The sequence below is a fragment of the Hyla sarda genome, chromosome 1 (genome assembly GCF_029499605.1).
Source record: "Hyla sarda isolate aHylSar1 chromosome 1, aHylSar1.hap1, whole genome shotgun sequence".
Lineage (NCBI taxonomy): Eukaryota > Metazoa > Chordata > Amphibia > Anura > Hylidae > Hyla > Hyla sarda.
Window position 1 is genome coordinate 288,352,107 of NC_079189.1, and position 16,272 is coordinate 288,368,378.

The 16,272-nt window shown below is 41.8% G+C and overlaps 1 protein-coding gene across 4 annotated transcripts in view; it reads right to left on the minus strand.

The window, feature by feature from the left end:
• Window positions 1-3,945: 3,945 nt before the first annotated feature.
• Window positions 3,946-16,272, minus strand: part of LOC130369520 (protein mono-ADP-ribosyltransferase PARP14-like) — a 95,578-nt gene continuing 83,251 nt past the window's right edge. For all 4 annotated transcript variants that reach the window (XM_056574885.1, XM_056574877.1, XM_056574901.1 and 1 more), the window contains exon 15: window positions 3,946-4,678. In XM_056574885.1, coding sequence (XP_056430860.1) covers window positions 4,389-4,678 — 290 coding nt within the window. In that variant the 3' untranslated portion in view covers window positions 3,946-4,388. The remainder of the gene's footprint in view (window positions 4,679-16,272) is intronic.

A 16,272-nucleotide genomic window follows, 5' to 3' on the forward strand; every position in this document is an offset into this window, starting at 1 on the left:
GTTTTTCTTTGTTTGATTTTAATAAAATGGTTAACGAGGGCTTGTGGGGGAGTGTTTTTTGTAATAAAAATTTTTTAAAAACTGTTGTGTTTTTTTCTTACTTTACTAGACAGGCTTAGTAGTGGAAGCTGTCTTATAGACAGAGTCCATTACTAACCTGGGCTTAGCGTTAGCCACAAAAACAGCTAGCGCTAACCCCCTATTATTACCCCGGTACCCAACGCCACAGGGGTGCCGGGAAGAGCCGGTACCAACAGGCCTGGAGCGTCAAAAATGGCGCTCCTGGGCCTAGGCGGTAACAGGCTGGCGTTATTTAGGCTGGGGAGGGCCAGTAACAATGGTCCTTGCCCACCCTGGGAACGTCAGGCTGTTACTGTTTGGTTGGTATTTGGCTGAGAATGAAAATAGGGGGGAACCTATGCATTTTTTTTTTAAATAAATAATTAAATATATTAAAAAAATGCATAGGGTCCCCCTATTTTTATTCTCAGCCAAATACCAACCAAACAGTAACAGCCTGACGTTACCAGGGTGGGCGAGGACCATTGTTACTGGCCCTCCCCAACCTAAATAACGCCAGCCTGTTACCGCCTAGGCCCAGGAGCGCCATTTTTGACGCTCCGGGCCTGTTGGTACCGGCTCTTCCCGGCACCCCTGTGGTGTTGGGTACCGGGGTAATAATTGGGGGTTAGCGCTAGCTGTTTTTGTGGCTAACGCTAAGCCCGGCTTAGTAATGGACTCAGTCTATAAGACAGCTTCCACTACTAAGCCTGTCTAGTAAAGTAAAATAAAAAAAAACACAACAGGTTTAAAAAAAAATTTATTACAAAAAAACACTCCCCCACAAGCCCTCGTTAACCATTTTATTAACATCAAGCAAAGAAAAACGCTGGTCGTCGAAGTAGTCCACCGAATCCAAAGGAGTCCACAGGATACACAGATCTGTAGAAGAAGTAACTAAAAAAAAAAAGGGTAAGTACATTTAGGGAGAAATAACTGTGTTAAAAAAAAATGTAATAAACACACACACACACACACACACTAAACGCCGTTTACCACTTCTGAGCCATGACTACAATTTACAGTGATCCCTCAACTTACAATGGCCTCAACATACAATAGTTTCAACATACAATGGTCTTTTCTGGACCATCGTAAGTTGAAACCAGACCCAACATACAATGCTACAGACAGTCCAGATCTGTGAAACGTGTCAATAGCCGGAAGAACTGACCAATCAAAATGGGCATTCACTGGTAAAACCCCTGTATTACTGAAGTGTATGCACTGACTGGTGTCTGGTATTACATGTTCTGTACACTTTACCTGTATCAGGGTTAGCTGTTCTTTTGGACACCAGGTGAGGGCGACTCCATTACTTGTTTGGGACATTGCCTGTACTGTACAGGACCCCTGAAGAAGCTCCTGTCCTCTACATAGACCAGGGTGGCCCCATCTTTTGCAAAACTACAACTCCCAGCATGCCCGGACAGCCTTTGGCTGTCCAGGCATGCTGGGAGTTAAAGTTTTGCAACAGCTGGAGGCTCCCTGCTTGGGAAACACTGACATAGACAGTAATTTACAGCTCCCAGCAGATCTTTATTACTTTTATATGTAAGGATTTGCTTTATCTATATTAGTTATCAACTTATTTTTCTTTGTCACTTTTTCTTATTTTGGATGACATTTTGGTGCCTTTATAACCAATTACCACGTTTCCATAGAGTTATGGTCTCAACATACAATGGTTTCATCTTACAATGGTTGTCCTGGAACCAATTAATATTGTAACTTGAGGGACCACTGTAGTTATTGAATTATTTAGATGTGGTGAAAAAGCTAAAAAAAAACTCAAAAACAAAAGATCCAGAAGGAAACCAGCAGCCAAACCTATTCAGACAGCAGGAAAAAGGAACAGACTATTTTTTCTACTACATGAAGTAAATTTCCCACTTTTGCCTATGTGTGCCAAATTTATTAATGCCGTGCAACAATTTAGTAAATTTGTCGCACATATTCAAAAATGAAGTAGAAAAAAACAGGGTAAAAACCAGACTACATAGTAAAAGATTAGTAAATGCCGCTCATTGACTTTATGTTACAAGTCTATTTTGCCACAAACCCGAATATCCATCCATCTTATTTTTGTAGATTAAATTTGTTATTTTCAGATTTATGGATTTATTGGAACATTAATCCATCATTTTTATATTTAATATTTTTTATATTCTGTTTCGGATATCCCACTAGGGCCCAGTGGGATTTTCACTAGACAGTGCCAGTTTAATGTGTCACTTTGTCATTGTTTTATATATTTATATTTTATAATCTGAATTTAAAAAATGTTTTGACTAACGCTGCCATAATTCATTATTGCCCACATCATTATGCACCAATGGTGAGGTCCTAGAGGCATAAGCTATATATTCCAATTGATATTTATTAGTGTTGCCGGTGGGGTCCGGCTTTAGCTTTGATTGCCTCGGTCCTTCTGTTGTGAGCTGCACCTAATTTTAAGTTTTCAGTTTGCTATTATACCTGGATAGGGAATAGTTAATGCTCTGAGCGAATGAGAACTCATGTGGAGTTATTTAAACCAAACTTCTGCATTCAGTGCTGGTTATTGAGTGCAATACTACTATGTCTGTTTGTGCTATATTCTGACTATGTCTGCTTGAGGATTTACCTTGTATTTATCTTGTCATTTTATCTGGGTTTTTAACCATGGTTATATAACATGCTCCTTGTATTTTAGTCTGTGTTACATTAGTCGGTTTTAGGATTGTTTGTTCATTCTGCTCTGTCTGTGTTCACACTATGTCTGAGTCTTGCTTGTACCCTGTGCTCTGTATGTTATATTCCTGTTTGGTATTCTGGAGTCTATTCAGACTCATACGGTTCTAGTCTAGTGTTTCATGTATTATATTTCTGTTTCCTACTGGGTCAGCATTTTGTCCACATGTTGGAATGTGTCAGCTGGCCAGTAGCCTATTATTAATGGCTACTCCTATAGTGGAGTGGGGAGTCCAGTTTGTATGTTCTGTGTCCCAGTGTGAACAGTGTCCTATATTTATATCCTGTTTGGTTGATCTGATCTTTGTACTTGTACCTGTTTGTGAATAGTGTTCTATGTTACCTGTTCATTTTAGTGTTTTGGCTCTCAGTTCTTCTGTTTATCCCCTTCATCTCCTGGATTCTGCTGTATACTCATATCATGCCTAGTCTTGTTCATTTTATCATGTCTACCATTTATCTGATATCCGGTTTATGAACTGTTTGTTAATTCACTATATTCTGCAGTTTGGGAGTTTATATTCTGCCCTGTTAGTATTTGTATTCTGTCTGATATATCTGGTTGTCTAGAAGTTTTCTGTTTCTGTTCTGGTCTGTGACCGACTATGTATATTATGTGTTTTTACGCCACTGTACTATAGCGCAGGATGGGACTGGCGCCCAGTTGTCGATCCATCGGTTAGGGTGGATGGGCAAGTAGGCAGGGAGAGCGGTTTTAGGGTCAGTTTAGGGCTCACTTTCCCTGTCCCCCTGGTCGGTCCCTAACAGCTGCACTGGGGTGTACAACAACTCTAAAGCTAATAAGGGCCAGTTAGGGTGAGCACTAAAAGCCATAGTCATATGGCTATGGCAAATAACAGTATTATTTCACTAACACAGCACACTCCCTATGTGTTACGACAAGGCAAAGTGTTCTACACCCCTATTGAGGCTCTCTGTAGCCCAGAAATAGCCGTTTTTAATAGCAATTCGCTACAAATAAATTCGGATCGAACCAAATTTTTTTGAAAAATTCGCCGAATCGGCCGAATCCAATTTTCCAAAAATTCGCTCATCTCTAGTAATAAGATAAATAAATTAATTATGTCAAAATGTAAACAATAGAAAATGATTTTTAATGTAAACAATAGAAAATAATGTTTAATTGTTCAATGTTTAATAAGCAAAATATCAGGAGTGATTTTACTTAGAATTGAAGATGCAATATAGACACCTTATTCTCGATCCTATTGTCACATGCCACCAGACTAATGGTTAAATAAAGCCCATTATATAAGATAATAAAATGTAGTAGAAAAGAGAGGCACTATTTGGCAAAGCAAATGTTTGTTCATTAAAAAGATGGCTCAGTAGAAATACCTTATAGCTATACCTAAATTAATGTATAAGATAAGAAGCGAGTATACTATTTTCTAAAAAGAAGTTCAACTATGCATCCGTATATATATATATATATATATATAGAGAGAGAGAGAGAGAGAGAAAGAAAGAGAGAGAGAGAGAGAGAGAGAGAGAGAGAGAGAGAGAGAGAGAGAGAGAGAGAGAGAGAGAGAAAGAGAGAGAGAGAGATATTCTGTAATATATTAATGTAGGCTTTATGTAAAAGTAATGAGGTACTCAGGGTACACTTGGTCATCATGAAACACAACAAACATGGTGGGATCATTGCTTTTATCTGTTAAACTATCATAGTAGTCAAAGGGATCGTTTTCTGTTCTGCAAGGAGGGGCTTTCATTCCATATTGTCCTTTAGTATGACGACCAACTAGCACCTTCACTTGGTATATGAACCTCTCTCCAGTGTTTGGGTCTGGAGGAGAATAGGTCCGATTTGCTGAGTAGCTGGCATTCACTGCAAAGTAAACTCCATTACCAAATGAAGCCGCTGTAAAGAACAAAAGTATTATTAAACAGCTTTAAAATAAAATTGTATAACCTCAGCAGTGTTGTAAAAACAATAGCAAAGCATGGGGTGTAGTTACTTTATATGTCAGTGATCAATAAAATGGTGTTATTTGGTTTTAACATTTCTGTAGAATGCAATGAAAATGTTATGGTGTTCTATAGTTCACATGTGAATATGTTATGCCATCTAGTGTCTGAGACAAGGCTGGTTTCCCAAACTCTATTTCTTGAATGTGGTTCCTTGTGTTCACTTGTTATTTATATATAACTGTGTAAATATGATATGCTGCAAAGGGCCATAATCAAATAAGTGACCCCCTTGAATATTTAAAATCATTTCTTCATCTGTGTACTTTCAAATGTGTGCTTAATCTGTTGATATCTAAAAAAAATGAGCTTGTTTAACCCCATGCATCATCTGTAACCTCTCAAAACTTAATATAGTACCCCTATCTACCAGTTGTGCAATATATTTGATCCCATAGCTCACCCATAGTGTAAAATAATGCACCGTCAGAAATTCTACCAATCTATTATTCTCCCATAAAGGAGTAAACACTGTGCTCCCTGGTATATTATTCAGTTTCTTAAAAAGTTTCCAACCTTTCCCCAACATTCTCCCATAAGAAAATGTATTGTCAACTCTATTTGCTTCCAAACATTCCACCACTGAAAGTTTATTTTTCGTCAACACAAGCCCTTGTTTCCTATTCATATAACTATATTCCTGAAAAATGTTCCTAATAATTCTAGCCAAAAAATATATCTTAAAGTTTGGCAATGATCTTCACACTTCGGAATTTGTGAAGGGAAAATCCGCTTGAAAATTTCCGCCTGAAGAATGGCGTTGCTCATTCTTCAGGTGGAAATACTCGCGGAACACATTGCAGTCTATTGGAGACTGCAGTGTTCGCGCAGTCCTGGCGCCAAATGATTCAGTCAGTGCTGGCCGCACTCAGAATCTCTGGGCAGAAATTTTCTGCCCGGAGATTCTATAGTGTGAACCTAGCCTTAAAGTGCACCAAACCTTGCATTTTAATCTGGGGCATTTCCTCCCCCAGATGAACTTCTTCAAAATCCTATGAAACTGATTAAACTACTCCTCTGTAACCCAAATAATACTTGGGGTAGAGGTTCCTCACCAAAAGCGCGAGCAGCTCAACAAACAATGCGAATAACAAGGGGGACAAGGGACACCCCTTTCAGGTCCCCCTTGATAACTCAATAAAAGCAGAGGGAGTTTTGCCCATCATTAGGCTGGCTCTAGGGGCACATTTTATCAATTGTACCCACTTAATGAATACTTCCCCTAAGCCAAAAGCCTTAAGTGTTGCCCACAGGTATCTCCACTCCACCCTGTCAAACGCTTTTGGGGGCGGAGTAGACCTTCACCTCGCTGAATGTTCGCAAAAGTTCTTTCTATATTCGTAGATAGGGACCTCTGGGGGACAAAACCTGTTTGATCTTCTGTCACTACCATACCAAGCACTCTAGCGAGTCTTTTAGCAAGAATTTTAGAGAAGATTTTGGCATTATGATTCCACCAAGAGAGTGTCTTTATTCTTTTTTGGTATCAAAAGGATGTATGCCTCCAACATTGATTTGGGGAGAGATCTCCCCCTTACAGGATTCATTAAAGACTTTGATAATTATTGGGGCCAATACATCAATACATTTTTATAGATACCAAATGGCAACCCGTCTGGTCCTTAAAAAAAGGGATGATTCCAATCTATCCACTCCCTCATCTGAGAGTTTAGGCAGGGTCAATTTATCTGAAAAAACTGTTTATTTCATTATCCAAGGGTTGCTGTTCAGAGGTATATAATTTCGAAAAATGATCATAAAAAAACCCTCTATTTCTTTCCCTTCTAAGGTCACTTCTACATTTTCTTTTTGAATTAAGCTTCTCCCTTTCCTTTCCCTCTTGTGCGTTAATCATATTTGCTAGCAAACTGTTGGGTTTACCCCCTTCAAAGAAATATTTATATCCCGCAAAAAAAACATTATTCTGGGCCTTTTCCCTTTGCCACGCTCACAGTTCTTCCTGTGCACATAAAATGGTTAACAAGGGCTGAAGGGCAATATTTTTTGTAATAAAAAAACTTCTGTTTACAGGCTTGATAGTGCAAACTGTCTAATAGACATCTAATCGACTGTGTGGATCTGCAGCTGCAGATATTACAAGGTAATTCTTATGTATTCTTTATTTGCATACTAGCTGAGTACCCGGCATTTCCCGGTTTTTCCTTACTAATCCTTGCTGGGGAGGAAAATCAACAAAGGAGGAAGCTTTTGACTTCATATCTCATCCCCATATCCCATCCTCATATCTCAACCTCATATCTCGTCCTCATATCCTGACCTCCTATCCCGTCCTCATATCCTGTCCTCATATCCCGACCTACTATCGCATCCTCCTATCTCGACCTCATATCCCGTCCTCATATCCCATCCTCCTATCCCGATCTCATATTCCATCCTCATATCTTGACCTCATATCCCATCCTCATATCCCAACCTCATATCCTGACCTCCTATCTCGATCTCATATCCCATCCTCATATCCCGACCTCCTATCCTGTCCTCCTATCTCAACCTCATATCCCGACCTCATAGCTCGACCCCATATCCCGTCCCCCTATCCCGACCCTATATCCCATTCCGTCTTTGTGAGATGGGGTGTGGCTGGAAAGCCGGACTGACACATTCACCATGAGATGCAGAGCGGAGCTTGTGGAGTAAGGTACTGGAAGTCCCATATACTTGCATGGGACTTAAAACAAAAACCCATCTTTTATATAAGGGTGTAGGTAAGTGTTAATTTAACTATGAGATATTTTTATTTGAAATATAAGTAATATGTGTACCAGGTATTAATTAAATATCTCCGGCCGTACGGAAGTTATGTTGGAACATACATTTCCCATTGATTTGCATGATACTTTAAACAAAAACCCCGACCCTCACAAATGGGGGTAGTTAAGGGTTAAATTAACTATCCTATATTTTTATTTGACATATAAGTAACATGTGACCAAGTATTATCGAAATATCTCCAGCCATTTGGAAGTTATGCTGGAACATATATTTCCCATAGACTTGTATGGTACTTTAAACAAAACCCCCGACCCTGGCAAATGGGGGTGAGTAAGGGTTAAATCACCTATCCTATGTTTGTTGGTGACATATAAGTAACATGTGTACCAAGTTTCATGTTAATATCCTCAGCCGTTTGGACGTGATGCTGGAACATACGAACATACATACATGCACACATACATACATGCACACACATTGGGGGAGATTTATCAAAACCTGTGCAAAGGAAAAGTTACCCAGTTGCCCATAGCAACCAATCAGATCACTTCTTTCATTTTGCAGAGGCCTTGTTAAAAATGAAAGAAGCGAGCTGATTGGTTGCTATGGGCAAATGGGCAACGTTTCTTCTGGACAGGTTTTGATAAATCTCCCCCATTGAGTTTTATATATATACATAATACAGTGGTCCCTCAACATATGATATTAATTGGTTCCAGGAGGACCATCATATGTTGAAACCATCATATGTCGAGTACATATGTCTATGTAAAAATGGTAATTGGTTCTGGGGGCTCGGAACCATTGTATGTTGAATACATATCTCTATGGGAAACTGCTAATTGGTTCTGGGATGACCATTGTATGTGGAGTGTATGGGGAGTGTTTAACAAACCAGGGTGCCTCCAGCTGTTGCACAACTACAACTCCCAGCATACATGTACAGCCATTGACTGTCTGGGCATGCTGGGAGTTATGGTTTTGCAACAGCTGGAGGCACACTGATAAGAAAACATTGATGTATGGGGTGTATAGTGTGTATATGTATTGTATGTGATGTGTGACATCGCATACAGTACTGTACAGTTCTTTAAATACCTTCAGGGGGGACAGAATGTCCTCCATTACGATCCTGCCGACTACAGCTCTATAGGAAAGGAAGGGGAGGGCAGCCAGCAGCTCATTGGATGCCTGCAGCAAGATGCTGCAGGCTATTGGCTATGGCTGCACTGGGGGGGGGGGGGGGGGGCTTACACAGAGCTCACAGTGGAAGCCTGCGTGAGTTAGCAGGACAGCATGTGAGTAACAGGAGGCAGAACGGGGCACACGGGGAACATTAAACAACTGTCAGTTGCTGAAGTTGTCAGCGCTGTCAGATAGCTGTTTGTACGATGGCCCCGACACACAGCAGCATCATATGTCGATGCTGCCTTCAACATACGATGGGCTCTGAGAGGCCATCATATGTTGAAATGATCATATGTCGGGGCCATCATAAATCGGGGGGTCACTGTAATAAGGTGAATGCCTTGTAAAATCCACAGCAGATATAGTGTGTGTGAATGCACCCTTATGGAATAGCATAGAGGTCTACTCTACACTATTCCATCATGCAAAAAAAAAAAGATTTATCAAACTGTGTGAGAGAAAAATAGAGGGATTTTCCCACAGAAACCAATCACAGCTCAGCTTTCACTTTACCACAGCTTATTAGCTGAGTTGTGATTGGTTGCTGTGATTCTCTCACACATGTTGATAAATCTGGGCTCCTCCTTCTGAAGCCAATTTTCTTATAGCCAGACACAGGATTGTGTGAAGAGGGAAATGATTGATCTCCTCCTATTTACTTCTATTCGCAATATAAGACTAAATAGGACCATATTCACATGTTGCAGTAATGTGACTTGTTACCATGATTCACTGTAATCTTGGTAGAATCATGGAATTTTTACATACATTTTGTAAAATCACGAAACTGCAACAAGGCTGTGATGTATAGATGAACCCAAATGAAGGAGCTGTCGTTCTTCATCAATTTTTTTTTAGTATAACTTAAAAACATATTTTTTCTTCCGTCTTAACCAGCAGCACAAATGGGGTTTTACTGCCCCTGTGGACATTTATGACATGTGGAACTTTTATTAATTAAGAGAATAAAACAGCAATTAACCCCTTAAAGGGGTAGTCCAGTGGAAAACATTTTTTTTTAATCGACTGGTGCCAAAAAGTTAAACAGATTTGTAAATGACTACTATATAAAAATCTTAATCCCTCCAGCACTTATCAGCTGCTGTATAGTAGATAGGAAGTTCTTTTCTGTCTGACCACAGTGCTGAATTGTTCTTTTCTGTCTGACCACAGTGCTCTCTGCTGACACTCTTTTATTATAAAATTAAAAAAACAAAACACAAAAACAAGTCCAATTGACTGTAACAAAAATTTGCAAAACTGATATAACAACTGAAATTTTTCTAACAGGCCAGCCCAGGTAATCTAACAAATATGACTTACCTATATCGTCCAAAACCACACACACACATTCCTTTTAAAACCATAAATAAAGCTTTCCTCGCCATAACAAAAAAACTAAAATAAATATATATTTTAAATAATAAAAGAAAAATATGGCGAACTGCCTTAGGGTGGGTTCACACTACGTTTTCTCCCATACGGGAGCGCATACGGCAGGGGGGAGCTAAAACCTTGCGCTCCCGTATGTCACCGTATGCGCTCCCGTATGTCATTCATTTCAATGAGCCGACCGGAGTGAAACGTTCGGTCCGGTCGGCTCACTTTTGCGCCGTATGCGCTTTTACAACCGGACCTAAAACTGTGGTCAACAACGGTTTTAGGTCCGGTTGTAAAAGCGCATACGGCACAAAAATGAGCCGACCGGACCGAACGTTTCACTCCGGCCGGCTCATTGAAATGAATGACATACGGGAGCGCATACGGTGACATACGGGAGCGCGAGGTTTTAGCTCCCCCCTGCCGTATGCGCTCCCGTATGGGAGAAAACGTAGTGTGAACCCAGCCTTAACTAAAAATTATCCAACTTGGGGGAAAAAAATAAAAATAAAAAAATAATAAAAAACACACACATATACACACATATATATATATATATATATATATATATATATATATATATACACACACACACACACACACACATACATATATATATATATACACACATACACATACATACACATATATACATTACTCTCCATCTCCCCTTTTTTCCTTCTCCTTTTTATAAGTAACAAAAGAAAAATATGGCGAACTGTCGTAACTAAAAGTTATCCAACTTGGGGAAAAAATAAATAAATAAATAAATGGCGAACTGCTTTAACTAAAAATTATCCAACTTGGCGAAAAACACACAAGAAAAAAATTAATAAAAAAATAAACATATATAACAACCTATATAACAATATACCATGTATCAAAAATAACATTTATAACAATATAACACAAATGACAACCTACACTAAACTATCCCATCACCCACCACACCGTCTGGACATGGGTCAAAGTCCATAGGACACAGTTTGTCCACATTTGTCCATAACTGACCCATTCCAGACCACCACCACCCCCCAAAACCCCCACCCAACCTAAAATACACCACTACCACCTAATTATAAACAGAATAATATATACAGAACAATATACACAACAAAACTATATAATATCAACAATACAATACACCAAAACCCCCACAATGCCCAAGTTTGGTTGCCCGCAAGCCCTTTACAATCTATCCACAGAAAACAAAACAAAAGGCTAAGGTGACATGCATAGCCCCCCACCAGGAAGAAGGATGGCAATCCTGATAAATTAAATTTAAATACCTTTCCCTATCAACCTCTAACCCTATCGCTATCTCTTCATGAAACTGACCCTAAACTCACCCTAATATACATACACTATCCCTGGCCAAAATTAAGGTACTTTACCTTAAGGGCCTAGTACCTAGGGCACATCAAAAGAAAAACCTCTCCACAGGAGAGAAGCCCTACTGGTACCAAGACTGCCATACTCCAAAGACGTGATCTTCCCGAGGTCACCGGTGATATTCCTACACACCTCCACCTCGGAGAGGACTTTCTGTTGGGTCGACACTAAACACCGTGCATTCCACTTGTAGTACCTAATCACTAAGCTAACTAAGAATAAAGTGCCCCGTTCTCGGCCACCCAGGGTCCTGAATGCCCCATAAGACCACTCCGGATAGGTAAGGCCGGCAAGTTGACTCCAGCCGATGGAAGCACCCACCCGGTTGTAGACCCCTATATTAAAGGGACAATGAAGCAGGAACAGTGTCCCCACACTTTTCTTGGGGCATCCCCGGTCATCAGAGTTTCTGCACTTCAGGTTGTCCCTTACATATAGCTTCCCCTGAAAGCAGCGCCAGGCCAAGTCCCAAAACTTCTGGGGGATCTTTTTTATGTTTAAAACCCTCAGATCCCGACCTGGGCAGTCCCTGAGCGCCAGAGGCTTCTGGAAGTGGGTCAACAGAAGCCGTTTGTCAAGGAACTGCCTTGACTGGGTCCTGATCTCCCACACCCCCAGACCCCATCGGCGTATCGCCTTCAGAGTTGGGGTAGTGTAAGCCGGAAGATATCCATGGGGTGTATGGAGGTCCCTCACTTGCCCTCCTCTCTCCCATTCCTGGAAGAAAGGCCGAAACCATTCCCTGCAGGAGATTACCCACGGAGGAGCCCTCTCTTTCCAGAGGTTTGCGACGTTAGCTTTCAAGAAGGTGTTTGTAAAGAACAATACAGGGTTTACCATAGATAAACCCTCTAGTCTTCTCGTGCGGTACGTAACCTCCTTCTTGACTAGGTTCATCCTGTTCCCCCATAACATCTGGAAAAACAGGCTGTAGATCCTAGTGTAGTAGGCCTCTGGCAAGATACATACACTGCCCAGATAGATAAACAAGGGGAGCAGGTACGATTTGATCAGTAGTGATGTCGCGAACATAAAACTTCCGCAAATGTTTGTGAACCGGGGAACCGGGTGAACCGCCATTGACTTCAATGGGCAGGCGAATTTTAAAACCCACAAGGACTCTTTCTGGCCACAATAGTGATTTAAAAGTTGTTTCAAGGGGACTAATACCTGGACTGTGGCATGCTGGAGTGGGATCCATGGCAAAACTCCCATGGAAAATTTCATAGTTGATGCAGAGTCTGGTTTTAATCCATAAAGGGCATAAATAACCTAACATTCCTAAATTCTTTGGAATAATGTGCTTTAGCCGCCTTTAGGCAGCACATAGAGCCCCCCCTTTAGGCATCACATAGTTAGATCCTCCTTTAGGCAGCACATAGATTTCTCCATATTAGGCAGCAAATAATTAGAGCCCCCCTTTAGGCAGCATATAGGTAGAGCCTCCCTTTAGGCAGCACATAGAGCCCCCTTTAGGTAGCACATAGTTAGATCCCCCTTTAGCCATCACATAGTTAGATCCCCCCTATAGGCAGTAAATAGATTCCCCCATGTTAGGCAGAACATAGTTAGAGCCCCCCTTTAGGCATCACATAGATGAGCAATGAGCCCAGCAGGCCCAAAAACTCCCAAGTGTGAAGTTAACTGACTGATTTTATTTCACAGCAAAAAAAAAGTTTTTTTTTTTTTTCAAATTTACACTATGGTCGGTCACCCCAAAGATGATTTGCACTTGTGTGACAATGAGCCCTAAGGGCCAAAAGACTCCCAAGTGTGAAGTGAAGTGACTGATTTTATTTCACAGCTAAAAAAGTTTTTTTTTTTTTTGTGTCACACCAAATGTGATTTGCACTAGGGTGACACAATTTGCCCTGCAGGCAAAAAAACTGGCAACTGTGACGTGAACTGACAGTGACTGGTTTTATTTAACAGCCAAAGGTATTTTTTTTTTAATTTGCACAACTGTCACACCAAATATGATTTGCACTAGTGTGACAATGAGCAAAAAAGCTTTACAGCGGAGTTCCCCTTTTAAGCAGTGGTCCCCAACCAGGGTGCCTCCAGCTGTTGCAAAACACACGGACTGATATATTTCAGCCCTTTGAATACTGTAGTAGTTAGTTGCTTTAAAGAAAAAAAGATTGCGAGCGGAGTTCCCCTTTTAAGCAGTGGTCCCCAACCAGGGTGCCTCCAGCTGTTGCAAAACACACGGACTGATATATTTCAGCCCTTTGAATACTGTAGTAGTTAGTTGTTTTAAAGAAAAAAAGGTTGCCAGCAGAGTTCCCCTTTTAAGCAGTGGTCCCTAACCAGGGTGCCTCCAGCTGTTGCAAAACACATGGACTGATATCTTTCAGCCCTTTGAATACTGTAGTAGTTAGTTGCTTGAAGGAACTTAAGTTTTATTAGTACCCCTTTTAACCAGCGGTTCCCTCCCAACCAGGGTGCCTCCAGCACATGCAAGACACACGGACTGATATTTGAGCCCTAAAAAGGGCTTTTTTAGGTGCTGTCCTTAAAGCAGATGTTACACTAGTGCTTTAGGAGTAAACTGGACCCTGAATACACCACCTAGCATCAACCTAGCTATCGCTTTCCCTATACAGCAGGAGCAGCTTCTCTGACCCTCCACTTCCTAAGTCTGCAGCATGCCGAATGAGGGTAAAATGGTGTCCGTGCAAGAGGTAGGAGGGTCTGGAAGGGAGGGACTGCTTCTGATTGTCTGTAATTTGCCTACTGACTCTGGCTCACAGGGTCAAAGTTTACCGCAATGTTAAAGTATAGGGGGCGGATCGAACTTCACATATGTTCACCCGGCGAGGCGAACGCGAACATGCTAAATTCGCCGGGAACTGTTTGCCGGCGAACAATTCGCTACATCTCTATTGATCAGGTGTACCCTTTCCCTGAGGGTCATAGACCAACCCTTCCACTGGTCTACCTTCTGAGTGGCATCCTGGAGCTTACCATCCCAGTTTTTGGTGGGATAATCATCCTGGCCGAATGTGATGCCTAAGACTTTTGCTGATTCTTGGGGCCCTGGAAGGGTGTCCGGGAGATCCCCCCCTCCCAGCTAGAGACTCTCACACTTATCCCGGTTGATCTTAGACCCGGATACCTCCAAGTAACAGTCCACCTCCGACATCACCACATCGACCTCCTCTCTCTCGACGAAAATAGTGACATCGTCAGCGTACGCTACTAGTGTTGCTCGCGAATATTCGCAATTCGAATATTATTCGCGAATATCGCATATTCGCGAATTCGCGAATTTCGCGAATATAGCGCTATATATTCGTAATTACGAATATTCGTTTTTTTTTTTTTTTTTTTTTTTCACAGTACACATCACAGTGATCATCCCTCTCCGCTTCCAGCTTGTGTGGTGTAAAGAAGGCTGTAATACTACTGTGTGAGACTGGCGTGCGAAAATTCGCATATGCGAAAATTAGCATATGCTAATTTTCGCATATGCGAATTTCCACATATGCTAATTTTCGCATGCACGTATTTTCGCATACGCGAAAATAAAACGAGAATATAACGAATATGCGAATATTCGCGAATATATGACGAATATTCATCCATATATTCGCGAATATTCGCGAATTCGAATATGGCCTATGCCGCTCAACACTATACGCTACCACTCTCTGGGTAACAGCCGGCTCCGCCAGACTCATCCCAACTCCCGCCAATGGTCCGCGACTCACCCTCCTAAGAAAGGGATCGATCGCGAACACATATAAGAGTGGGCTCAAAGGACAACCCTGACGGACTCCGGACCCCACCTCGAAAGAGCGGCCAGACCACCCGTTCACCAGCGGGAAACTCTCTGCCCCTGCATACAAGATCTTAAGCCAATTAACAAAAGTACTCGGTAAGCCATATCTCAGGAGGACGAACCAAAGGTACTCATGGTTCACCCAATCAAATGCTTTGGCCTGATCCAAGTACCCCTTCCAGAAACCAGCACTACTCCGCTCCACTGCCTCCCTGACACTAAGGACAGCACTTGAGGTGCTTCGGCCTGGAACAGTGCAGTGCTGGGCCTCCAAAAGGAGCCGGGGTGCAAACTTCACCAACCGATTAAACAGTATCTTAGCCAGAAGCTTCCTGTCCGTATTGAGAAGAGCTATGGGCCTCCAATTCTCAATACGGCTGGGATCTTTACCCTTTGAGAGAAGAATCAGGGCTGACCTCATTGACTTCAGCAGAGTGCCCGAGGAGAGACACTCATTGAATACCTCAGTCAAGAGGGGAGCTAAAGACTCTTTAAAGGTCCTGTACCACTCAGATGTTAAGCCATCTTGACCTGGCGACTTCTTAGGGGCAAGCCCCTCGATCGCCAGTCTCACTTACTCTTCTCTGATTTCTTCTGCCAAAACATCAAGAGGGGGGGTCTACCCCTGGCTCAGGAATGGTTTCAGCCAGGAAAGCTGACATCCTGTCTCGATCTAGATTCTTCCTTCCCAAGAGGTGTGAGTAGAAGGATCTGACAAGCTCCAAGATCCCTGATCTGGACCGATTCAGAGATCCTGTACTATCAATCAGTCCTGAAATTATTTTACTACTCACTGACATCTTACAGTTTCTGTAAGGGTCAGGCGAGCGGTACTTCCCGAAATGCCTCTCAAAAACCAAAGATGCGTGCCTATCGTACTTACACCTCATCAGCAAGGATTTCCCTCTGGAGATATCCTCTCGTCTACCTCCAGTCGAAACGAGAAGCTTGAGTTTCCTCCTCAGACCCTGATACAAGCGATACCTGTTCAGGGACCTGAGGCTCGAGAG